Source organism: Myotis brandtii, unplaced genomic scaffold (assembly GCF_000412655.1).
Source record: "Myotis brandtii unplaced genomic scaffold, ASM41265v1 scaffold314, whole genome shotgun sequence".
NCBI classification, from domain to species: domain Eukaryota; kingdom Metazoa; phylum Chordata; class Mammalia; order Chiroptera; family Vespertilionidae; genus Myotis; species Myotis brandtii.
In genome coordinates this window covers 263,927-289,404 of record NW_005362033.1, presented here as the reverse complement: position 1 = coordinate 289,404, position 25,478 = coordinate 263,927, and the positions used below count along the sequence as shown (strand labels likewise).

The following is a 25,478-nucleotide window of genomic DNA, read 5'->3' as shown; positions in this document are numbered from 1 at the left end:
ACTATACTGAGGAATGTTCGTCACCATCACTCCCCAACCCTTAGCCCCCACTTTAGCCATTGTTTTTGACAAAGTTACCCTAAGATAGTCTTTTTATTTATTGATTTCAGAGAGGGAGAGGGAAAGAGAAACATCAATGATGAGAGAGCATCATTAATAGGCTGCCTCATACACGCCCCCTACTGGGGATCGCGCCCACAACCCAGGCATGTGCCCTTGACCAGAATCGAACTTGGGACCCTTCAGTCTGCAGGCTGACGCTCCATACACTGAGCCAAATCGGCTAGGGCCTAAAGATGTTCAGGCAACAAGACAAGTCAGAATGGAGCCTCTCTAACAACAAAAATAGCTTTTAAAAAAGCTTCTATTTCTTCAACTGTTAGGAAACCCAGAGGAAAATTCACACATATCACTGTACACAGCCTCAACTTGGTGAGAGTACACCTGAGCCTTTGCACACGGGGACTTTCAGGGGTAGCAACTGTTCTCCCCATCCCTGCACCCCAAGCCTGCTCCAGGAGCTCAAGAGGTGGCTGGTGAGAGAATGGGAGAATGAGTTATTCAGGGCAGGGCATAGGGCACTGTGCTATGAAACCATTTTTTACAATAATGTTAACCCTCAGCAAGAAGCCTAACTGGGAGTAACCACAGACCAGTGCCAGCACTGCCACCCACCTATGGTGCAGTTGGAGGTGATCTTCCGCCGTTTGGGGTTGTGTTTCAGCAGCTCGAGCTCCCGCTTGCTGGGTTCCCATGTTGAAAACTTCTCTCCCACACCTACAGAGGAGACAGGCCCGGCGCTCTGAGTTGAATCTGAAACGAGTGTGCTTAGGGGCACATGGCGGTGATGTACTATTGTCAGGCTTCAAAGGTATTTCAAAGAGGAACAGCCATACTCTAAGGATAAAGCCTGTTTGGCTGCGACAGGCTGAACCACACGAAGGAGTTTCTCAGAGGCTGTGCTGTGAATGAGCTGCTTCCTGCAAGGAAAGCAACGCCCCCATGAAAGCAGTCCAGCTCCAATGCCAGGGCCTTCCCAAGCCTCACCCCTGAGCAGAGCCCACAGCCTCAGCGCCCGGGGAGTGCACAGCAGTTTAGATGAGGGATTCTCCGGCCAATGAGCAAAACTGATAGAACATGGATTTTTAAAAATATATTTTGAAAAATATATCTTGTTGAGATGTACCCTTTAAAGATTTAAACCGAAGACAAAGCTGTAAATGCTAGTAAATGTCACATCTCACCTACCACACCCCATGTCCACACAGGCACTTGCTCCGTGCCCCCAAACGCCTGCACAGTGACCGACAGGACAGCACCTGGCGGACTGAGGGCCCTGCAGCGAGGCCTGCGGAGGATTGGTTTGCTCCGCACTTGCAGGCCGTGGCCCTGTGGTCAGTGCTCTGCACAGAGAAACAGCCCCTCAGACCCCGGGCAATGCTACTCCACTTCCGAGGGGAAAGAGTAGGAAGTTGCAGTTACAGTCGTTCTCCAGAGAAGATCTGTTAGACACAAGGAATTCTGATCACACCCGTGCCTGTGCTTCCTTTCTCAAAAACAAGGGGCTGTTTGTAAAGCAGAGCACGCAGGCCAGTTCTGTGAGCCGATGTGGCTACGCTCTCTCTGTAAACACTGGCGGGCTGCCGGCTGAGACAAGCTCACCAGCCACATGGGGGCACGCTCCATCGCTGTCCTAACAGCACCAGCACACATTGGAAATGAAAACTAATAAAGGGGGGAATCAGGGTGACCAAAAAGAAATGCCTGAACAATTCAGAAAATGGGTGCACTCGCTTGTGTGTGTCCCTGCCTCTATGCCCGACGAAGACGTGTATGTGGGTGGAAGCCACGCAGACAGAAGCCCACAATGGCAGCAGCCGCAAGGCCCTGCACAGAGGGTGCTGTGGAAGTGGCGGACTATTACAGTTTCCATCTGGCAATCTTAATTCCGCTAACAGAGATTAAACATAACCCAAACAGTTAAGTTTTAAAAGAGATTCTATAATAATTTAATCAGAAAGCAGTCTGCCCTTCTGAAAGAAGCCAGGTACCTACATTTTTTGGCCAGAGCTGTCTATTTTTGTTTTAGAACACAGACTGACATAAAATAATTATTAATTTTCCAAATTCTTAACCATTTCATAAATAAGTTAACATTTTACAGAATGTTGCATTAAATAAGATAAAAAGATACACATCTATTTTGCCTGGAGCAAGCTGGAGGAAAATACTTGCAGGACTCCTATGTCTGAACTGTATCTAGAGCGTTCTGTCCTGTGCTTCCTGCGTTGGTGAGGTGAAGGAGCAGCATGCCTGAAAGGATGCCACCGGGGCCCAGAAGTTTACTTACCTGAAGAGAAGGCCCTGCCCTGGCTGGCCCAAGTTCTCATGGTAATAAAACATCCTCTCCTCCCCAAATCCTTCGCTACAATGAGCCCGTTTAGTCTCAACTTCCCGTCCACTCCGCATGCATCACCCAGGGAAGACCTGCAGGCCAGCTAGGAACTCTCTTACTCTCATCACCCCTTCGCACTCCCCGCAGTCTATGTGCTCTTTTATTGAAGACGCGTTTAAGAGAGTTTTCCCACGCATCCCTCTGCAGTTTGATGCCTTAACATGTCAATCCCTGAAAGACTTCTTCAGGGCACAGCTGGTGGTTTTTACGTTCAGGAGTAGGAACTATCTGGTTCTGGAGTGTTCAAAATGCTGAGTAGGATGAGAGGCGTTCCCAACGGCTCCGTCCTTGGGGCCCAGGAAGGGCCTATCCTCTCCTCCAGGGGCAGCCCAGGCACATACACGTTTAATATCACTGAGGCGAGCCCGCTCTCTGGAATCTTGGAGAGGGAGGCAGACTGCTCATGGGGACCCAGTGCTGTCCCTGTGACTGTGCCGCAGACGGGAGAACTAAGTGTGGGTGCACATTTTCTCTCAAGCCCAGCAGAGCCCCCCAACAGCCACAGGCCCTGGGGGCCCAGGGCAAGGACAGCTCTGGGAGGCTGTGAGACTGATGGGCCTCTGCACCTGAGGGCAGCCTGCAGCCCAGGTTGCCTCCGCGGGGCCTGCAGGAGGGAGCTGCCCACAGGAGGGAGGCACCATTGTCTGTGGGGGAAGGGGACAGGGTGTTGTCTTTCCAGCAAATAGCAAAACTCCAGCTGCTACCCTACCTGCCCTGCCTCCCAGCACGGCCCCTCCCTAGATAACTGGTCTTCCTCTTGGTGAGCTTCACCCTGATGGGCGTGAGGAATGCAGGGCAGGGAAGCCAGGGGGCAGGGAAACCGAGGCGAGACCCACCTTGCAGTTTCCAAGCTTTCCGCTGCTCCTCCTTGGCGATGGTCTCCATGTCCTTGTCATAGATGTAGTCCTGGCACAGGAAGCAGTAGATGCCTCCATACATCAGTTCTATGGCTGAAAAGACAAGGAAGAACGAGAGACAAAGGAATGAAAGATGAAAGGTAATGCTTCAGAACACGTATCAGATACCCAGGGCTTCAGGCACGGGCTGTGGGCAGCATTTCCCACTCTCCAGTCGCAAAGCCCTGTCACTGCAAAGGTCTCGCTCCGCCCACTTCAGAAGGCATGTACCACACAGACGACGCGGGCCTCTCTCCTCGAGACACTCCCCACAGGCTGAGGTGCCACATCCATAGTTTAAAAAGAACCCAATAGTCAAGTATCTGAAAGAGTAACATTTAAAACAAGGGAAACTCTCATTGCGTTTTAAATCAGAATTCTTGCCCTGACATGCAGTAACCATGCTTTCCTACATCTGGAATCCCGGTCCTATTACAAAAAGGAACGCAGGGATTGTTTCCTGCTCTTATTTTGAGGAGAGCAGTCAGTTACCCTCTGACCAAACAGTGCTGACTTCTTGACCAGAGCTGCCTGTTACCCACCTCGAGTGGGTCCTGTGCACTTTCCCAATCTCTGTAAAATAGGGAGACAGCGGACTCCAAATTAGCTCATTATAAAGATAAATAAGATGAAGCCCTTTGAGCAATGGACAATTGAATTGAATGAATCTCAATTCAACAATTTAAAGGAATTATTTTGGCTTGGAGTCAACAAGCATTATTAGAGATATGAGAGGCAATAGCATGGAGGGAACAGCACAAATTTAGAGTAACTGGTCATTTAGAGCTCTGCATTGGTAGTTATGTTCTTTGATAAATTACTTCCCCCCGAGCCTGTCCCCCTCTGGTATTATGGGGCAGCGACAGCACGGACACCTCCCAGTCCTGTATGGTAACTGATCAGCGCATGTACACCGGCGGCACCTCCTGGTGCGCAGCCACATCCTAGCGCAGCTCTTCCCAGTCCGTCTCCCGTGACCACGACTCAGCTCAGCAGCACTGGCAGGCCTGCCAGGTCCTCTGAAACAGGCCCATTACAACACACCTAGCAGGACAGGAACCCCACGCCTCCCCTTTACCCTCCCCAACACTGAGACTCCGACACTCTCTGCAAGTCCGAGCACTCAGCCAGCGCCCTTGTCACCACAGGCTAACGGCACAGTCCTGCATGGGGATACCCATGGGACAAACTAAAGAAGGAGAATAAACGTTTTCAGAAAAAGCAAAGGCATTCTATGAAAAATACGCCAAGCAGACAGCCTGGGAGAGGGGTACCACTGCTCAGTGTGTGTTCGCATGCTCCAGGGGAGTCCTTCTTTGAGGCGCTTTCCACAGCAACAGCTCATCACCGCGGAAACCAACGTGGATGGATCAACAGTGGGCAGGACAGGCTTCTCAACCAAACGGTGCTGGGACAACAAGGTCTCCACAGGCCAGAGTGAGGCTGGACCCTCACCCGACCCACAAACACTGACTCAAACTGGACCTGTGACCCAAACACAAGAGCTAGTACATTAGCCTGAGAGACGCAGGAGCAAGTCTTTATGGACCGACATATCAAACACCACGAGCACCAGAGGGAAAAGGATAAACTGGGCTTCATCCAAACTGAACTCTGTGCATCAAAGACACACTAAGAAAGGGGAGCGACCCCTACAGGACGGAACATCATCTGCAGATTGTGAATATGAGAGGATTGACTCTCCTCCACATCCTGTCACTTGCAGGCACGTCCCAGAGAGGAAGACATCGTGCACACAGCAGCTTCTACACGATGGGTTATCATGGCACTGTTCATAAGAACCAACCCAACGTCTCTCAATGGACGAATAAACAGACTGTGGTAAAGCTCCACAACAGGCGTACGAAGAAATCTGCTTCAGCCATACAAAGGAATGATGGTGGAACCTCAGTTCTCAAACTTCATTCATTCCGGAGGCTGTTAGAGAAGCTATATGATCGAAAACTGAACCATCTTTTATGTACTGGAATTCATCTTTTATCTTATGTAATTTTCATCTATTCATTTTTTATCTAATGTAATTCCCTTTACCTAATGTAATCCAATTTTATCTAACATAAATGGGATGAACCCATTCCTGACCCCCAAATGATTCCCTTTTAACCTTACTTATATACAGTTCAATGTTAACGTACAGTTCAATCTATAAACACTGCTTTTCTTACATGTATGGAGCCATCCCTACGAGCCCTAGCGAGTCACTGTCGGCATCACCGGGCTGTCTCTCCGTCAGATGCAGCACCCTTGCTTGTTTATGCATCACGTCTCTGCAAGGCTGTCCCTGGCTAACGCTTTTCGGCTGCTTTTCCTTTATCCACGTCAACAGCAGCGTTCCTACCCCTTCGGCGGCCTGTGGTCATGGTTTCTTTCACACCCTTAGGAACATCAGCATCTTGACGGCCTCCTTATGATTAAAGTTGTGCTCATGGTTGATCTCCCGAAAACAAAAGCATTCTCTCCGGTTGGTTGCCTGAGATGCTTTTTGTCACGCTGAGGTCAGGTAGAAAACAGAAGTTTGGTTCAACAACTGGAGACATTTTATCTACGAACAACTTGGTAGAGAACAAATTATTCGAGATGGGAAACGATCGACAAACGAGTTTTTAAATATATTTTATTGATTTTTTTTTACAGAGAGGAAGGGAGAGGGATAGAGAGTTAGAAACATCGATGAGAGAGAAACATCCATCAGCTGCCTCCTGCACACCCCCTACTGGGGATGTGCCCGCAACCAAGGTACATGCCCTTGACCGGAATCGAACCTGGGACCCTTCAGTCCACAGGCCAACGCTCTATCCACTGAGCCAAACTGGTCAGGGCGACAAAAGAGTTTTGACTATACTGACACGAGACAACATGGATGAACCCCAAACTTCCTCACTGTCCCATTATGAGAATAAACAATCTTTTCTGTCCAAGAAGGGAGTGTAGGCAGACTCGTGTGACAGGCAGCTCCCTGGGGGCCAATCGCGCAAGACGGGGAGCCTGAGCTTCAATCAAGAGTGAGGGGCAGGTCACGTGCATCAGGCACAAAAGCCCGAGCGGAGGCGCCCAGCCTGCATGCTCCCGCCTGTGCATGCACCAATCCTGCAGGAGGAGGGACATCTGCCTTGCTGCCTGGCTCCCAGTGTCCTTTCAGTTCTACCAGGGCCCCTGATTTTGGGGGCTCATGCAGGATTCCATTGGTCACAACAGGGGGGCATTGGACCCCTCTCCTGAGGAGGTGCGCCCCACTGCCAAGTTGCGGCAGCCTCAGTAAGGAGGGACAGCCATTACCCCTGGGCCACTACGAGCTCGGATCGAGAGTCAGCCAGCAACATGAGAAGGGCCCAAGCAAGAACTGTGGCAATCAGGTAGGCCCATGCATGAGCCAAGGTGGGGAATTGGACTGAGTACTACTTTGGTGGCTGAGTATCCTCAGAAGTTGGGTATATGTGACTGCGATGTGTCTTGGACATGAAGCAAATGCGGAGTTCTGATCTGCAGGTTCTGTTCTCCCACAAGGGAAGCAGCCAGAGAGGGACGAAGTGAATCTCAGGGAATGCAAGAAATCTCCAATATGGAAGGTTGAGCACATAGTCATAAAGGACTTTCCGAGAATAGGAACCAAAAATTCTAGGTTTAGGGAATAGAATATATTCCCCAAACAGTCGACTGAAAGAATGCTGAGGTTCTGGGGAAGGGCAGTACCCAAACCAGGGACAGGAGATATTGCTCTGCTTCAGTGGTTTTTTTATACAGGGCATTCTGTGGTGTCTGTTGGTCATGCATGCCTGTATAAGTGTTTCTGTTGATGTTTTGTGTCTCTGTTGTTTGGTTTAATTTGTTTAAAGATCGGGCACGTCCTGCTTTGGGGGAGCCCAGCTACTGTGGCGGGGATGAACATGTGGCAGAGATGGCAGGAATGTCTCAGCAGCTGCCAAGAATTCTTAATCTTGGGGACTCTTCCTGCTCTCCCTCTTAGGGTGTCAGCCACCAGAAACTCATAGCTAGTGTGGTTTCTGTCTGTGTATGTGTAATGTAATTTTGGTTAATGAGTTACTTTGCTTGCTTGCTATATTTTAGGGAACTCGGTTAGTCATGGGGAAGTAGGGATTACAGGCGTGGGGAAGTAAGAAATGGGGACTAAGGTGGGACTCCATTGTTTGGGCAACAAGGTTAATGCTTCCATGATGGTGGGCAGTTCTTGAATGAGAATCCAAGGTTGACCCTCAGGTCCCGGAGGCATGTAACTTGAAACTTTGAGTTTGCTGGGTCAAATGGTAAAAATTATTCATCTGAGTTTGCCTCCTATGGAGAATAAGTATTGTTTGGTGGTCCACTGTAAAATGTGGATGGGTTAATCATACTTACTACTAGAGGCCCAATGCACGAAATTCGTGAAAAAGTAGGCTTTCCTTCCCCCAGTTGCCAGCACCGGCCTTCCGTCTGGCAACCAGGACCCGGGCTTTCCTCACAGCCCTGGCCTCGCCCAGAAAGTCATCTGGTCTAATTAGCATATTACTAGTTATTAGTTATTATAGATGACCAGCAAAGTCTTGTTAACTATACTCAAGATGAGTTAAAGGGATAGTTGAACAATTAGCTGCCACCAGCAGGATGGCATGGGAGAATACGTTGGCCTTGGATAGGATTCTGGAAGAAAAAGGAGGAGTTTGTGTATGTTGTACATTTGTCCCTGACAACACAGCCAGACAGAACCATCAGTAAGGCCCTACAGCAGTGGTTCTCAATCCTGGCTGCACATTAGAATCACCTGGGAATCTTTTTTAAATCCTGATTTCTGGGCCTCATCCTCCGGAAATTGTTTCTTTGTTACTAATGTTGTAGCCCCACCCCATAACAACGAAACAGAATTTCCGGAGGATGAGGCCCAGAAATCAGGATTTTAAAAAGATTCCGAGCACTGGGATTCTAATGTGCAGCCAAGGTTGAGAACCACTGCCCTATAGGGATTAACAACTCTAGCTAATGAGTGAGCAGGGAATCCTGAAACTGAGAATCCTTTCTCCGATTTAGCAATGGTTTGGAAAGAGGAAGGGAATGATGGTATCCATATTCACCTCTTTGATTAGGAGTTACAGTGATGGGATGTTATATCATCCATGTATTAAAGGTAATATCCAAAGGTTAATGGAAACCGCATTGACCAAATAGCAAAATAATCTTTTAGATACTGCAGAGCATGAAAGTCAGACTGTTAGCCAAGTTTGAAGAAGAGTTAAATTAAAAAAAGGGGGGGGGGGGATTGTGAGAATAAACAAATCATCTTTTCTGTTAAAGAAGGGAGTTTAGGCAGCCTCGCATGACATGCAGCTCCCCTGTGGGCAGCCATTTGGAACAGCAAAGATCAACACCTTTCTTTAATTTAGTAAATCGTGCAAGACTGTGGGCCTAAGCTCTTCCAATCAAGAGTGAGGCACAGATCACATGCATAAGGAATAAAAGCCCAAGCAGACGCCCACTCAGTGTAAACGTGCTCCCAGACCATGTGCCTGCACATCCTCCTGCAGGAGGAAAGACACTTGCCTTGCTGACTGGCTCCTGAGTATCCTTTGTGTCTACCAGGCCCCCTAGTTTTGGGGGCTCGACTTATTTATAGTAACATTACACTGTATTTGATGTTCCCTAGAAGGCTGAAGAGCTTGGCCACAAGGTCAAGGCTCCTTGCTCCTCCTCCATGATGCTGCTCCATTACATTGCCCTTGAGTATTTGGTAAAACACCAAAACACCCTCCATAAAATGACAACCAAAGTGTAACAGCCAATGAAGTTGCTCAGAGTATAATGGGTGGGAACAGAAGAGGGAGAGGCACAGCGAAAGAATGAAACTCACTCTCAGAAAGTCAGGAAAGACTAAGACACATGGAAGGCTTTAAGTCTGGGCAACCATCTCCATCTTCCTTCTCCAGCAGTTTCAACTCCCGCCTCACTGTCTGCTCCCTCCCTCTTCGCCAGCTGGACACACAACACTACTTTCTAGCTTTAACACAGATACAAACTGTTCCATATCATGGACTCAACAAAGAGCTAGATCTTTTCTTCATTTCATGAGTTGCTTCATTTAAAAAAAAAAATCGTAATTGTTGAAAGTATTACATATGTTCCCCTTTTTCCCCCATTGACCCCCCTCCAGCACACCCCTGCCCCAAACCTTCACCACCCTGTTGTCTCTGTCCATGGGTTATAGAGTACATATGTGCATACAAGGTCTTTGATTTACCTATCTCACACCCACCCACCATTCCCCCGCAGCTTCCTTCCAAGATTCTGCACTCTATTCCATGCTTCCATGTCTCTGGATCTATTCCGTTCATCTTTATTTTGTTCATTAGATCCCATATATAAGTGAGATCATGTGATACTTGTCTTTCTCTGATTGACTTATTTTACTTAGCATGATACTCTCCAGGTCCCTCCATGCTATCTCAAAGGGTAACAGATTCTTCTTTGTTACTGCTGCATAGTACTACCTGGTATAAATGTACCATGGTTTTTTTATCCACTTATCTACTGATGGGCACTTGGGCTGTTTCCAGGTCTTAGCGATTGTAAATTATGCTGCTACGACCACAGGGGTGCATACATTCTTTCTGATTGGTGCTTCAGGTTTCTTATGATATACTAGAAGCCCGGTACACAAAATTCCTGCAAGGGGCTCGTCCCTCGCAGCCCCGGCTGGCCCTCGCAGCCCTGACTTTGTCCAGAATGTCTTCTGGACGGTCGTTCTGCTGTTCTGTCTAATTAGCATGTTAGCTCTTTATTATAAAGGATTTCTAGAAGTGGGATCACTGGGTCAAATGGCAGTTCAATATTTAATTTCTTGAGGGAACTCCATATTGTTTTTCATAATGGCTGCACCAGTCTGCATTCCCACCATCAGTGCTCTAGGGTTCCCTTTTCTTCACAATCTTGCCAGCACTTCTCATTTGTTGATTTTGTTGATGGTAGCCATTCTGACAGGTGTGAGGTGATACCTTATTGTCTAATTTGCATCTCTCTGATGATCAGTGACTTTGAGCATTTTTTCATATGTCCCTTGGCCATCTGCATGTCTACTTTGGAGAAGTGTCTATTTAGGTCCTTTGCCATTTTTTAATTGGATTGTTTGTCTTCCTTTTGTTAAGTTGTATGAGTTCCTTACATATTTTGGATATTAACACTCTATCAGATGCATCCTTGTCAAATATGTTCTCCCATACAGTGGGCTCCCTTTCATTTTGTTGAGGTTTCTTTTGCTGTACAGAAGCTTTTTATTTTGATGTAGTCCCATTTGTTTATTTTCTCCTTAGTTTCCTTTGCCCTAGGAGATGTATTAAAAAACATATTGCTATGAGAGTTGTCTGAGATTTTGCTGCCCAAAAGTTTCTTCTAGGATTTTTATGGTTTCATGGCTTACATTTAAGTCTTCTGTCCATTTTGAGTTTATTCTTCTGTATGGCATGAGTTCATGGTCTAGTTTCATTTCCCCCCATGTTTCCTTCCAGTTTTCTCAACACTAATTACTGAAGACACTATCTTGACTCCATTGTATATACTCTTGCCTCCTTTGTCAAGTATTAATTGAGCATAATGGCTTGGGTCAATTTCTGGGATTTCCATTCTGTTTCATTTATCTATATGTCCGTTCTTGTGCCAGTATGGTGGCTTTGTAGTAAAACTTGATATCTTGGTTTTGTGATTCCCCCAACTTTGTTCTTCTTTCTCAAGATTGCTGCAGCTATTCAGGGTCTTTTTTGGTTCCTTATACATTTTTGGAGTATATGTTCTAGATCTGTGAAATATGATGTTGGTTGCTTTTGCTTTTTCAATATTTTTATTGATTTCAGATATGAAGGGAGGGGAAGACAAAGATAGAAACATCAATGATGAGAATCATTGATCAGCTACCTACTGTATGCCCCACACTGGAGATTGAGTCCACAATGAGGGTGTGTACCCTCATGGGGAATCAAATTGTGACCTCCTGGTTCATGGGTCAATGCTCAACCACTTGCAACATTGGCAGGGTGGTATTTTAATAGGGTTTGCATTGAATCTGTAGATTGCCTTAGGTAATGTGGACATTTTAATGACATTAATTCTACCAACCCATGAACACGTATTCTCTTCCACTTGTTTATAGCTTCCTCTATCTCTTTTATCAAAGTCCTGTAGTTTTCCAAGTACAAGTCTTTTACCTCAGTTAAATTTATTCCTAAGTATCTTAATTTTTTTGTTGCAATGGTAAATGGTAGCTGCTCTTTCTGAGAATTCATTACTGATGTATAAAAAAGCCATCAATTTTGGGGTGTTGATTTTGTATCCTGCTACATTGCCAAATTCATTTATTAAGTCTAGTTGTTTTTTGGTGGATTCTTTAGGGTTTTCTCTGTACAATATCATGTCATCAGCGAAATTTTATTTCCTTCTTTCCAATTTAAATGCCTTTTATTTATTCTTCTTTTCTGATAGTGGTGACTAGGGCTTCCAGTACTATGTTGAATAAGAGTGGGGAAAGCGGACATCCCTGTCTTGTTTCTGTTCTTAGGGAAAATGGTTTTAGTTTATGCCCATTGAGTATGATGTTCGCTGTATATTTATAATGTAGTAGAGGCCCGGTGCACGAAATTCGTGCATGGGAGCAAGGGGGATCCCCTCAGCCCAGCCTGCACCCTCTCCAATCTGAGACCCCTTGGGGGATGTCCAACTGCTGGTTTAGACCTGATCCCAGGGAACGGGCCTAAACCAGCAGGCGGTCATCCCTCTCACAATCCTGGAACGCTGGCTCCTAATAGATCACCTGCCTGCCTGCCTGCCTGCCTGGTCACCCCTAACTGACCACCTCCTGCCGGCCTGATCATCCCTCACTGCATCTGCGTGCCGGCCTGATCACCCCTAACTGCCCCCCACTGCTGGCCAGGTCACCCCCAATTGCCCCCTCCCTGCCGGCCTGGTCGCTCCTAACTGCCACCACTGCAGGCCTGGTCACCCCTTACTGCCCCCCTTGCTGGCCAGGTCACCCCAACTGGCCCCCTCTGCCGGCCTGGTCGCCCCTAACTGCCCCCCCCTGCCAAGCTGGTCACCCCTCACAGCCCCCCAGCTGTCCTGGTCATCCCTCACTAACCCTGCTGCCGGCCTGGTCATAGGCAGCCATCTTGTGAGGGTGTGAAGATTAATTTGCATATTACCTCTTTATTATATAGGATGGCCTTTATTACCTTGCGGTATGATCCCTCTAGCCCGGGGTGGGCAAACTTTTTGACTCGAGGGCCACAATGGGTTCTTAAACTGGACCGGAGGGCCGGAACAAAAGCATGGATGGAGTGTTTGTGTGAACTAATATAAATTCAAAGTAAACATCATTACATAAAAGGGTACGGTCTTTTTTTTTTTTTAGTTTTATTCATTTCAAACGGGCCAGATCCGGCCCGCGGGCCATAGTTTGCCCACGGCTGCTCTAGACCCACTAGGTTGAGAGGTTTTATAAAAAATGGATGTTAGATTTTGTCGAATGCTTTTTCTGTCTGTTGATATGATCATGTGACTTTTGTCTTTCAATTTGTTTATGAGATGTATAACGCTTATTGATTTGCAAATATTGTACCAGACTTGCATCCTTGGAATAAACCCCACTTGGTCATGGTGTATGATCTTTTTAATATATTGCTGGATACAATTTAATATTTTGTTGAACTTTAGCATCTATGTTCATCAGAGATACTGGCCTTTAATTCTCTTTGTAGTGTCTTTATCTGGTTTTGGAATTAGGATAATACTGGTCTCATAAAGAGCTTGGAAGCATTCCTTCCTCTTGGTTATTGGAATGGCTTGTGGAATATAGATGTCAGTTCTTCTTTCCATGTTTGGCAAAACTCTGTGAAGCCATCCAGAACTGGGCTTTTGTTTGTTGGGAGTTTAGTTATTACAGCTTCTATTTCATCAGTGTTATTGGCCTATTCAGGTTTCTAATTCTTATTCATTCAGTTTTGAGAGATTGTATTTTTCTTGGAATTTATCCATTTCATCCACATTGTCCAGCTTGTTGGCATATAGTTGTTCATAGTATTTTATTTCAATCCTTTGCATTTCTGCCATGTACGAAGATAACTTTCCACTTCTGTTTCTGATTTTATTGATTTGGGTCCTCTTTGTTTCTTGTTGAGTTTGGCTAACACTTCAGCAATCTTGTATATCCATTCAAAGAACCAGTTCTTAGTTTCATTGATTTTTTTGTATTGTCTTTTTAGTCCATGCCATTATTTCTGCTCCGATCTTTATTATTTCCTTCCTTGTACTTACTCTGGGCTTTTCTTGTTTTCTTTCTAGTTCTTTAAGTCGTAGGGTTAAATAGTTTATTGTTGATTTTTCTTGTTTTTTGAGGTAGGTACATAGAGCTACGAACTTCCCTCAGAATTGCTCTTGCTGTGTTCCAGACATTTTGGCTTTTTGTGTATTCATTTTCATTTGTTTCCAGGAACTTTATTTCTTTGTTGATCTCATTGGTAACCCATTCATCATTTAATAACATGCTATTTAGCCTCCATTTGTTTGAATGTTTTGGGGTGTTTTTACTTTAGTTAATTTCTAATTTCATTCCACTGAGATCTCAGAAGATGTTTGATATGATTTCAATTTCCTTGAATTTGTAGAGGCCTGTTTTGTGTCCTAACATGTGGTCTATCTTTGTGAATGATCCATGTGCACTTGAGAAGAATGTATATTCTACAGCTTTGGGGTGAAATGTGCTATAAATGTCAATTATATATATCTGATTAGTGTGTCCTTTAGAATCACTGTTTCCTTGTTAATTTTTTCTCTGCGACATATATTCAGTGAAGTCAATGGGGTGTTCAAATCACCTACTGTAACTGTATTGTTGTTGATCTTTCCTTTAAAGCCCTCTAGGAGTTTTTTCATATATTTAGGTGCTCCTATATTGGGTGCATATATGTTTACCAGGGTTCTATCCTCTTGTAATGATCCCTTTAATATTATATAATGACCTTTGTTGTCTCTTGTGACGGTCTTCATTTTTAGGTCTATTTTGTCAGTTGTATTGCTACCCAAGCTTTTTTTCCTTTCCCATTCCTTCACTCTCATCCTGTGTCTTTTGTTCTGTGGTTGATCTCTTGTAGACAGCATAGAGTTGGCTTTTTTATCCATTCAGCTACCCTATGTGTTTTGACTGGAACATTAATCCATTTACATTTAAGGTTATTATTGGTAGGTAATTATTTATTGCCACTTTAATTCTCTATACCTATGTTTCTCTCTATATATATTTCTCAGCAGTCCCTTTAGCATTTCTTTTTTTTTTTTTTTTACATTCCACTTACATTTTATTGACCATGCCTGAGTTCAACAGGGCAGGGGAGGAACACCCCCACAGAAGGAGAGGCAAGGACATTACCGAAAAGTTGCACAGTCTACCATCAACCCCATTGCTCTTTGTCTCAATCCTCGGTGCTGTAGAAATGAGTGGAGTCTGGTAGTGGTCTATTTATTCACCCTGGATAGTGATTGTAGCTATAGATGGAGAATTGCTTGCCCTTTGTTGGAAGCAGAGACAAGGGAAATAGATCAACAGTAGTGCTTGCTTCAGACGAGAAAACTTCAAGATGATGTTCAAACTTGGCCATCAATAACATGTTTAAATCCTGGACCAAAAGTTAACATATTAGCAACTGCAAAAGAAGCTGTATGGACTGGCCTCATATTGCAGAGAGCAAACCACTGTTTCAGGGATGAGAGTGCTTCAAAGCCACGTGCAAATGCTTTCGGTCCTCAGCAGGAAGGCACTAAAATGCCCCATTTCTTTTATTTTATTTTTATTTGTTATTGCTAAAAGTATTACAAAGGGTATTACATGTGTCCTTTTCCCCCCCTCCCCCGTCCTTGACAATCCCCTGGCCTCACGTACCCCCCAGTGTCTTATGTCCATTGGTTATGCTTATATGCATGCATACAAGTCCTTCGGTTGATCTCTTACCCCCTTCCCTCCTGCCCCCCAACCCTCCCCAGCCTTCCCGCTGCAGTTTGACAATCTGTTTGAGGCAGCTCTGCCTCTGTATCTATTATTGTTCAAAAGTTTATAATGGTCTCTATTATCCATGAATGTGTGAGATCATGTGGTATTTTTCCTTCATTGACTGGCTTATTTCACTTAGCATAATGCTCTCCAGTTCCATCCATGCTGTTGCAAATGGTAAGAGTTCCTTCTTTTTTACAGCAGCATAGTATTCCATCGTGTAGATGTACCACAGTTTTCTAATCCATTCATCTACTGATGGGCACTTAGGCTGTTTCCAGATCTTAGCTATGGTGAATTGTGCTGCTATGAACATATGGGTGCACATATCCTTTCTGATTGGTGTTTCTGGTTTCTTGGGATATATTCCTAGAAGTGGGATCACAGGGTCAAATGGGAGTTCCATTTCCAGTTTTTTGAGGAAACTCCATACTGTCTTCCATAGTGGCTGCACCAGTCTGCATTCCCACCAGCAGTGCACAAGTGTTCCTTTTTCTCCACATCCTCTCCAGCACTTGTCGTTTGTTGATTTGTTGATGATAGCCATTCTGACAGGTGTGAGATGGTACCTCATTGTTGTTTTGATTTGCATCTCTCGGATGATTAGTGACTTTGAGCATGTTTTCATATGTCTCTTGGCTTTCTGAATGTCCTCTTTTGAAAGGTGTCTATTTAGATCCTTTGCCCATTTTTTGATTGGATTGTTTATCTTCTTTTTGTTAAGTTGTATGAGTTCCCTATAAATTTTGGAGATTAGGCCCTTATCAGATATGACGTTGGCAAATATGTTTTCCCACGCAGTGGGTTTTCTTGTTGTTTTGTTGATGGTTTCTTTTGCTGTGCAGAAGCTTTTTATTTTGATGTAGTCCCATTTGTTCATTTTCTCTTTAGTTTCAACTGCCCTAGGAGCTGTATCAGTGAAGAAATTGCTTTGGCATATGTCTGAGATTTTGTTGCCTTTGGATTCTTCTAGAATTTTTATGGTTTCCTGTCGTACATTTAAGTCCTTTATCCATTTTGAGTTTATTCTTGTGTATGGTGTAAGTTGGTGGTCTAGTTTCATTTTCTTGCATATATCTGTCCAATTTTCCCAACACCATTTATTGAAGAGACTATCTTGGCTCCATTGTATGTTCTTGCCTCCTTTGTCAAATATTAATTGAGCATATTGGTTCGGGCCGATTTCTGGGTTCTCTATTCTATTCCATTGATCTATATGTCTGTTCTTGTGCCAGTACCAGGCAGTTTTGAGAACAGTGGCTTTGTAATACAGCTTGATATCTGGTATTGAGATCCCACCTACTTTGTTCTTTCTCAGGATTGCTGCAGCTATTCGGGGTCTTTTTTTATTCCAGATGAATTTTTGGAGAGTTCGTTCTAGATCTGTGAAGTATGCCGTTGGTATTTTAATGGGAAGTGCGTTGAATTTATAGATTGCTTTGGGTAGTATGGACATTTTAATGATGTTGATTCTACCAATCCATGAACACGGTATGTTCTTCCATCTGTTTATGTCTTCCTCTATCTCTTTTTTTAACGTCCTGTAGTTTTCTGAGTAGAGGTCTTTTACCTCTTTAGTTAAGTTTATTCCTAGGTATCTTAATTTTTTTGGTGCGATGGTAAATGGGATTGTTTTTATAATCTCTCTTTCTGAAAGTTCACTATTGGTGTATAGAAATGCCTCAGATTTCTTGGGGTTAATTTTGTATCCTGCTACATTGCCAAATTCATGTATTAAGTCTAGTAGCTTTTTGATGGAGTCTCTAGGGTTTTGTATGTATAATATCATGTCATCTGCAAATAAGGACAGTTTTACTTCCTCTTTTCCAATTTGGATGCCTTTTATTTCTTCTTCTTGCCTAATTGCAATGGCTAATACTTCCAGTACTATGTTGAACAGGAGTGGTGAGAGTGGGCATCCCTGTCTTGTTCCTGTTCTTAGGGGAAATGGTGTTAGTTTTTGTCCATTGAGTATGATGTTGGCTGTGGGCCTGTCATATATGGCTTTTATTATGTTGAGGTATGATCCTTCTACTCCCACCTTGCTGAGAGTTTTTATCAAAAATGGGTGTTGGATTTTGTCAAATGCTTTTTCTGCATCAATTGATATGACCATGTGGTTTTTTTCTTTCAATTTGTTTATGTGATGTATCACGTTTATTGATTTGCGGATATTGTACCATCCTTGCATCCCTGGGATAAATCCTACTTGGTCATGGTGTATGATCTTTCTGATGTACTGCTGGATCCGATTTGCTAAGATTTTGTTGAGGATTTTGGCATCTATGTTCATGAGGGATATTGGCCTGTAATTCTCTTTCATTGTGTTGTCTTTACCTGGTTTTGGTATTAGGGTGATGCTGGCTTCATAGAATGAGCTTGGAAGTGTTCCTTCCTCTTGAATTTTTTGTAGTAGTCTGAGGAGGATAGGTTTTAGTTCTTCCTTGAATGTTTGGTAAAACTCCCCTGTGAAGCCGTCTGGTCCTGGGCTTTTGTTTGCTGGAAGCTTTTTGATGACTGCTTCAATTTCTTCCATAGTTATTGGCCTATTGAGATTTTTAGATTCTTCCTGATTGAGTGCTGGAATGTTGTATTTTTCTAGGAATTTGTCCATTTCCTCCAGGTTGTCTAGTTTGTTGGAGTAGAGCTGTCCATAGTATTTTTTAACAATCATTTGTATTTCTGTGGGGTCTGTTGTTATTTCGCCTCTATCGTTTCTGATTTGGTTTATTTGGGTCCTCTCTCTTTGCTTCTTGGTGAGCCTGGCTAGAGGTTTGTCAATCTTGTTTATCCTTTCAAAGAACCAGCTCTTGGTTTCATTGATTTTCTGTATTGTTTTTTTGGTCTCTATGTCATTTATTTCTGCTCTAATCTTTATTATCTCCTTCCTTCTGCTCACTCTGGGGTTTTCTTGTTGCTCTCTTTCTAATTCTTTGAGTTGAAGAGTTAGATGATTTACTACCATTTTTTCTTGTTTTTTGAGATAGGCCTGTAGAGCTATAAACTTCCCTCTCAGGACTGCTTTCATTGTGTCCCATAGGTTTTGGATTGTTGTGTTTTCATTGTCATTAGTTTCCAGGATGTTTTTAATTTCTTCTTTGATCTCATTGGTAACCCAATCAATATTTAATAACATGCTATTCAGCTTCCAAGTGTTTGAGTATTTTGGGTTGTTTTTATTGTAGTTTATTTCTAATATTATGCCATCGTGGTCTGAGAAGATGCTTTTTATGATTTCAATCTTCTTGAATTTGGGGAGACTTTGCTTGTGACCCAATATGTGGTCTATTTTTGAATCTGTCCCATGAGCACTTGAGTGGAATGTATATTCCGCGGCTTTGGGTGAAGTGTTCTGAAGATGTCTATTAAGTCCATCTGATCTAGTGAGTCATTTAGGATTGCTGTTTCTTTGCTGATTGTTTGTCTAGAGGACTTATCCAGTGATGTCAGTGGTGTATTAAAGTCCCCTACTATGATTGTATTGTTGTCGATCTCTCCTTTGATATCTTCCAGGAGTTTTTTTATGTATTTGGGTGCTCCTGCATTGGGTGCATATATGTTTACCAGGGTTATATCTTCTTGTTGTATTGATCCCTTTAGTATTATGAAGTGGCCTTCCTTATCTCTTGTTATGGCCTTCACTTTGAGGTCTATTTTGTCTGATATAAGTATTGCTACCCCAGCTTTCTTTTCCTTTCCATTTGCCTGAAAGATATTTTTCCATCCCTTCACTTTCAGTCTGTGTGAGTCCCTTCTAATGAGGTGGGTCTCTTGTAGACAGCAGATGTATGGGTCATGTTTTTTTATCCATTCAGCCACTCGATGTCTTTTGGTTGGAGCATTTAGTCCGTTTACGTTTAAAGTTATTATTGAAAGGTACTTGTTTGTAGCCATTTCTTTTTTTGTGTGGCTGTTTTCTTTCTGAGCTTTTTATTCCTTCTTTTTACACCAGTCCCTTTAGCATTTCTTGCATTGCTGGCTTGGTGGTGATAAACTCCCTTAGCCTTTTTTTGTCTGTGAAGCTTCTTATTTCCCCTTCAATTTTGAATGATAGCCTTGCTGGATAGAGTATTCTTGGGTTCAGTCCTTTGCTTTGCATCACTTTGTAAATTTCTGTCCATTCTTTTCTGGCCTGATGTGTTTCTGTTGAGAAATCATTTGATAATCTAATGGGAGATCCCTTGTATGTAACTTTCCGTCTCTCTCTTGCAGCCTGTAAGATTCTCTCTTTGTCCTGAACATTTGCCATGGTAATTATGATGTGTCTTGGTGTGGGTCTTTTCGGGTTCACCTTGTTTGGGACTCTCTGTGCTTGTGTGACTTTTTTCTTCCCCACCTCAGGGAAGTTTTCTGATATTATTTCTTCGAGTAGGTTTTCTAATCCTTGTTCATCTTTCTGTTGTTCTGGCACCCCTATTATTCGTATGTTGTTTCGTTTCATGTTGTCCCAAAGCTCCCTTAGGCTCTCCTCCTGTCTTTTAATTTTTTTCTCCAATTGCAGTACAGTTTGGGTGTGTTTTGCTTCCTTGTCTTCTAATTCACTAATTCGGTCCTCCGCTTCTCCTAGTCTACTGTTGATGCTTTCAATGGTGTTTTTTATTGCAGCTATATCGCTCTTCATTTCTTCTTGGGTCTTGCATAAGTTATTGATTTTTTCATCTGTTTCTTCTTGCTTCTTGCATAAGTAGTTGATTTTTTCCTCCATCCGGTTTATGCACGCTAGGACCCTTATTCTGAATTCTTTTTCTGTCATGTTGCATGCCTCTGTCTCACTTAGCTGCTTTTCTGGCGAGTCCTCCTTTTCTTTCCTTTGGGGGTTTCTTTGCCTACCCATGTTTGATCTCACTGACATATCTAGATGTTGAGTCGTTCAGTGGCTGCTCCCTGGGTGGCAGTGGCTCCTTGGGCTGTGGTTGCTCCTTGGGTGGTTGCGGTAGCAGCTGCTCCTCAGTTGGCAGCAGCTCCTCTGGTGGGTGCTGTTTGCAGCAGTGGTGTCTCTTCTGGCTGGTGGGGGGAGGCTTCACGTACAGCTGCTGTTCCTCAGACAGAGGTTGTGGTGATCAGGAGGCTGCTGTTGCTTGGATCTGCTTTCCGTGGGGGGAAGCAGGGCTCGTCTGAGTTCATGTAGTCGTGCTGCTTGAGAGCCGTTGCCTCCGGGTTAGTAGCCGATCTCTGGATGCCGGTAACAGCTACTCAAGATGGCGCGGTCTCTCCCTTTAGCATTTGTTTAATCCTGGCTGACTGGCTGGCTGATGATGAACTCCTTTAGCCTTTTTTTTGTTTGGGATTCTCTTTATCTCATCATGATTTGTTTCTTGAAAGAGTCTTTAAAAAAACTTTTTTCTAGAAAAAGTGGAGGCAGAGCCCAACCCCTGTGGATCAGCATTTGATCATCGGCCAACAGGTCAATCACTGGTTAAATGCCTAGTCAGGGCACATGCCTGGGTTGCAGCCTCAATCTCCAGTAGAGGGCATGCACAAGGCAGCCAATCGATGATGTTTCTTTCTCAGAGATGTTTGTATTTCTCTATCTCACTTCCTCTCCCTCTAAAAATCAATAAAAAATAATTTTTTTAAAAATGGTGGCAGAGTTTATCCATCAGGTCGATTGATTGAATTAATACCATAAATTTCACAAGTGAGGCTTTTATATTTTATTTTTCAATTAGTTTGCATTCAACATTTTGTCTTAGTTTCAGGTGTACAGTATAGCACTTAAGACAATCAGACTTTTCAAATTGTTCCTTTTTTTTGTTTGTTTTTATTGATTTTAGAGAGACAAGGAAGGACAGAAAGCAATATTGTTTGCACCCATATATAACCCCCACAGGATCAAACCTGCAACCTGTACCTGTGTCCTGACTGGGAATCGAACCAGTGACCTTTCCATGCCTGGGATGATGCTCAACGAACTGAACCACACTGGCCAGAGCCAAAGCATTCCCCTTTGACATTTCAAGTACTTATCTGGCACCATGCAATGTTATTACAACACTAGAGGCCCAGTGCATGAATTCATGCACCACTGGGGTCCCTCAGCCTGGCCTGCGGGATCAGGACGACATCCACTGAAGGGTCTTGGATTGTAAGAGGGCACAGCCCAGGCCAAGGGACCCCACTGGTGCACGATCAGGGCTGGAGAGGGACGCATGAGGTTGTCCAGCCGGAGAGAAACCGCAGGAGGGCTCCAGGGCGGGTCTGGCCTGTTTCAGTCCCAATCGGCCGGAACCCAGCAGCAAGCTAACCTACCGGTCGGAGCGTCTGCCCCTGGTGGTCTGTGCACGTCATAGTGAGGGGTTGAGCAGACTTAGCATATCATTACCATTTTACACTTTGATTGGTTGAACAGACAATTGGATGACCGGACACTTAGCATATTAGGCTTTTATTCATTAGGATCATTGACTATATTCTTTATGATATACTATAGGACCCTGTGACTATCTTGTAACTGCCAATTAGTACTTCTCAATCCCTTCATCTTTTTCACCACACCTCTCACATTCTCCCCTCTATCAGCCAACAGTCTGTTCTAATTATCTATGAGTCCATTTCTATTTTGTTTATTAGGTCCACACATTAAGTGAAATCATATAGTACTTGTATTTTTCTGTCTGGTTATTTTCCTTAGCATAATACCCTCTAGGTCAATCCATGCTGTCACAAATGTAAGATTTCATTCTTTTTTCTTTTTTTAAATATATTTTATTGATTTTTTACAGAGAGGAGAGGAGAGGGATAGAGAGTTAGAAACATCGATGAGAGAGAAACATCGATCAGCTACCTCCTGCACATTCCCCACTGGGAATGCGCCTTCAACCAAGGTACATGCCCTTGACCGGAATCGAACCTGTGACCCTTCAGTCCGCAGGCCGACGCTCTATCCGGTTAAGGGAGATTTCATTCTTTTTTATGGGCAAGTAATATTGCATCATATATACATACCACATTTTTAACCACTCAGCTATTGATGGGCACTTGGGTAACTTCAGTATCTTGGCTATTGTAAATAATGCTGCAATGCGCATAGGATGCACGTATTCTTTCAAATTAGTGTTTTGTGATTGTTTGATAGAATGTCAGAAGTAGGGCCCAGCCAGGGCGCGTACAGGCGGTAAACCATCAATGTTTCTCTCTCACATCTCTGGTGATTACTGATGTGGAGCATGTTTTCATGTCTGGTGGCCTTATGTATGTCCTCTTTGGAGACGTGTCCATTCAGGTCCTTTGCCTACTTTTTTATTGTACTGTACGTTTTTGATGTTGAGTTTTATAAATAGTTCATACATTTTCGATATTAACCCCATATCAGATTCATCATTGGTGAATATGTTCTCCCATTCAGTGGGTAGTCGTCTCATTTTGTTGATGGTTTCCTTTGCTGTGCAAAACGTTGTTTGATGTAGTTAGATCTGTTTCGTTTTTGTTTTTCTTGTCAAAGGAGACATATCAGAAAAAATATATTTAGAGAAATGTCTCAGATTTTATTGCCAATGTTTCCTTCTAGGAATTTTATAACTTCAAATCTTACATTTAAGCCATTAATCCAAATTGAGTTTATTCTCATACTAGAGGCCCAATGCATGAAATTCATGCATGGGTAGGGTCCCTAGGCCTGGCCAGTGATCAGGGCCAATCTGTGGGGCAACTGGCAAAGCGATCAGGGGGCCCCCGCTGGCACCTGCCTTGGCCAACCTGGTGCTGCACGCTTGCCAGCCCCACCCCCTGCTGCCACCACCAGTCACCTCCCACAGAGGGAGGCAAAGGGCAGGGCAATCGGGGGTGGTGCCAGCCTGCTCACTAGCCGGCTATGCCCCCTGATAACCCTGCCGCCACCAGCCGCCTCCCTCTGCAGCGCAACTGCTGGAGCAATTGGGGATTCCCCCTCCCCACCGCCCCCTTGCTGGAACCTGCCTTGGCTGGCCTGGGGCCTGGAGACTGGGGTAAGCTCCTGCATTGAGCGTCTGCCCCCTGATGGTCAGTGTGCATCAAAGCGACCAGTCATTCCACCGGTTGTTCTGCCATTCGGTCGATTTGCATATTAGACTTCTATTATATAGGAGATGGTGTAACAAGGTGGTTTAGTTTTATTTTTCTGCATGTATCTGTCCAATTTTCCCAAAGCCTTTATTGACTAGACCACTTACCTTTGCCCACCCCATTGAATGTTCTTGCATCCTTTGTCATAGATTGACCTTTTTAAAAAAGATTTTAAAATCCTCACCCATGGATATGTTTTTATTAATTTAAGAGAGGAAGAGAAAGAAAAAAATGGATGTGACAGAGAAACATTGATCAGTTGCATCCCATACACACCTTGACCGGGAATCAAACCCACAACCTTTTGGTGTAAGGGAGGATGTTCTAATGGAGCCACCTGGCCAGGTCTTCATTGACCATTTAGACTCAGGTTTACTTCAGGTTCTGTTTCCATCATAATTGTAGCCACTGCCCTGGCTGGTTTGCTCAGTGGATAGAGCACTGCCCTGCGGACCAAAGGGTCTCGAGTTTGATTCCAGTCAAGGGTATGTACCTTGGTTGCAGGCTTCTCCCCGGCTGGACCCTGGTCAGGGCTCATGCAGGAGGCAACCAGTTGATGTGTTTCTTTCACATCGATGTTTCTTTCTGTCTTTCCCTCTTCCACTCTCCTTAAAAATCAATGGAGCCCTAGCTGGTTGGCTTAGTGGATAGAGCATCGGCCTCCGGACTGAAGGGTCCCAGTTTCGATTCTGATCAAGGGCACATGCCTGGGTTGCGGGCTAGATCCCTAGTAGGCGTTTGCAGGAGCTGCCAATCCATGATTCTCTCTCATCACTGATGTTTCTCTCTCTCTCTCATTCCTCTCTGAAATCAATAAAAAAACATTAAAAAAATAGAAAAATATCCTTGGGTGAGGATTAACAACAACAAAAGTAATTGTATCTACTGAAAACACATGATATTAAGGTGGCAGCTTCCCTGTGTCCGTAATAAAACAACTGGCTCATGAACACATCATATAAGATAGAGATCCGTGTTGTTTTAACATCAATTTGCTTCCTAAAAAAAAATTTTTAGGAAAAATCAGACATGCACTGTGTCAGTCTCAACTTTACCTTCTCTATGTACACTGCTTACAGAAGCTTTAAGGGATACGATCAGCACAGTGACTTTGTAATCTGTGAAATACCATTTTCAATTAGGACGACATGAAGCATTTTGTGGTACATTCTTTGGCTTACACCTTTTGAAAGTGATTTTCTTAAGGATACCCTGACAATCTCACAAATTTAACAGAAAACACTATTCAGAAGGAGACAAATGTTTAACAACCACCCTAAGAAAATAAAACCACGAGCAGAACCTTCCTTTACGTCAGCGGTTCTCAACCTGTGGGTCACGACCCCTTTGGCGGTCGAACAACCCTTTCACAGGGGTCGCCTAAGACCATCCTGCATATCAGATATTTACATTACGATTCATAACAGTAGCAACATTACAGTTATGAAATAGCAACGAAAATACTTTTATGGTTGGGTCACAACATGAGGAACTGTATTTAAAGGGCCAGAAGGTTGAGTACCACTGCTTTACGTGAAGTTACAGACATGTGAGTTTCCATCTGTAAGTACGAAAGGGAGCCCTATCCGGATGCCACACAGTGCTGTGAGTATGTTCATGAATGTGTATTACTCAGAACAATAAAATCCATTACTGAAAGCAAAAAATCGCCTATGTACATAACTCCATGTTAACATCAGTAACCTAATACTGCATTTAAGATCTTTCTTTGTGAATATTTGCCTAACATAAATGCTAACGATGTTTTTCAAAGGGAAAGTTGAGGCTCTAATAATCCATTAAAGAGAAAGCACTTTTCAAAGAAAGTTAGCAGGATATAAGGGGTCAGCCATCATAATTTATAATTAAATATTACATCACCGCCTGGCCATCCTATCTCAGTGGTTGAATGTCGACCAGTAGGTCACTGGTTCAATTCCCGGTCAAGGCACGTGCCCAGGTTGTGGGCTTGATCCCCAATGTGGGGGTGTGCAGGAGGCAGCCAATCGATAATTCTCTCTCATCATTGATGTTCCTATTTCTCTCTCCCTCTCTG

General features: G+C 43.9%; 1 protein-coding gene across 1 annotated transcript in view; it reads right to left on the bottom strand.

Annotated features, from left to right (window-relative positions):
• The window catches only part of USP22 (ubiquitin specific peptidase 22), a gene marked incomplete at its 5' end in the record, with an annotated part of 57,946 nt that overhangs the window by 30,701 nt on the left and 1,767 nt on the right, over positions 1-25,478 (bottom strand). The window contains 2 exons of the mRNA XM_014542824.1: positions 676-777; positions 3,292-3,405. Coding sequence (XP_014398310.1) covers positions 676-777; positions 3,292-3,405 — 216 coding nt within the window. The remainder of the gene's footprint in view (positions 1-675; positions 778-3,291; positions 3,406-25,478) is intronic.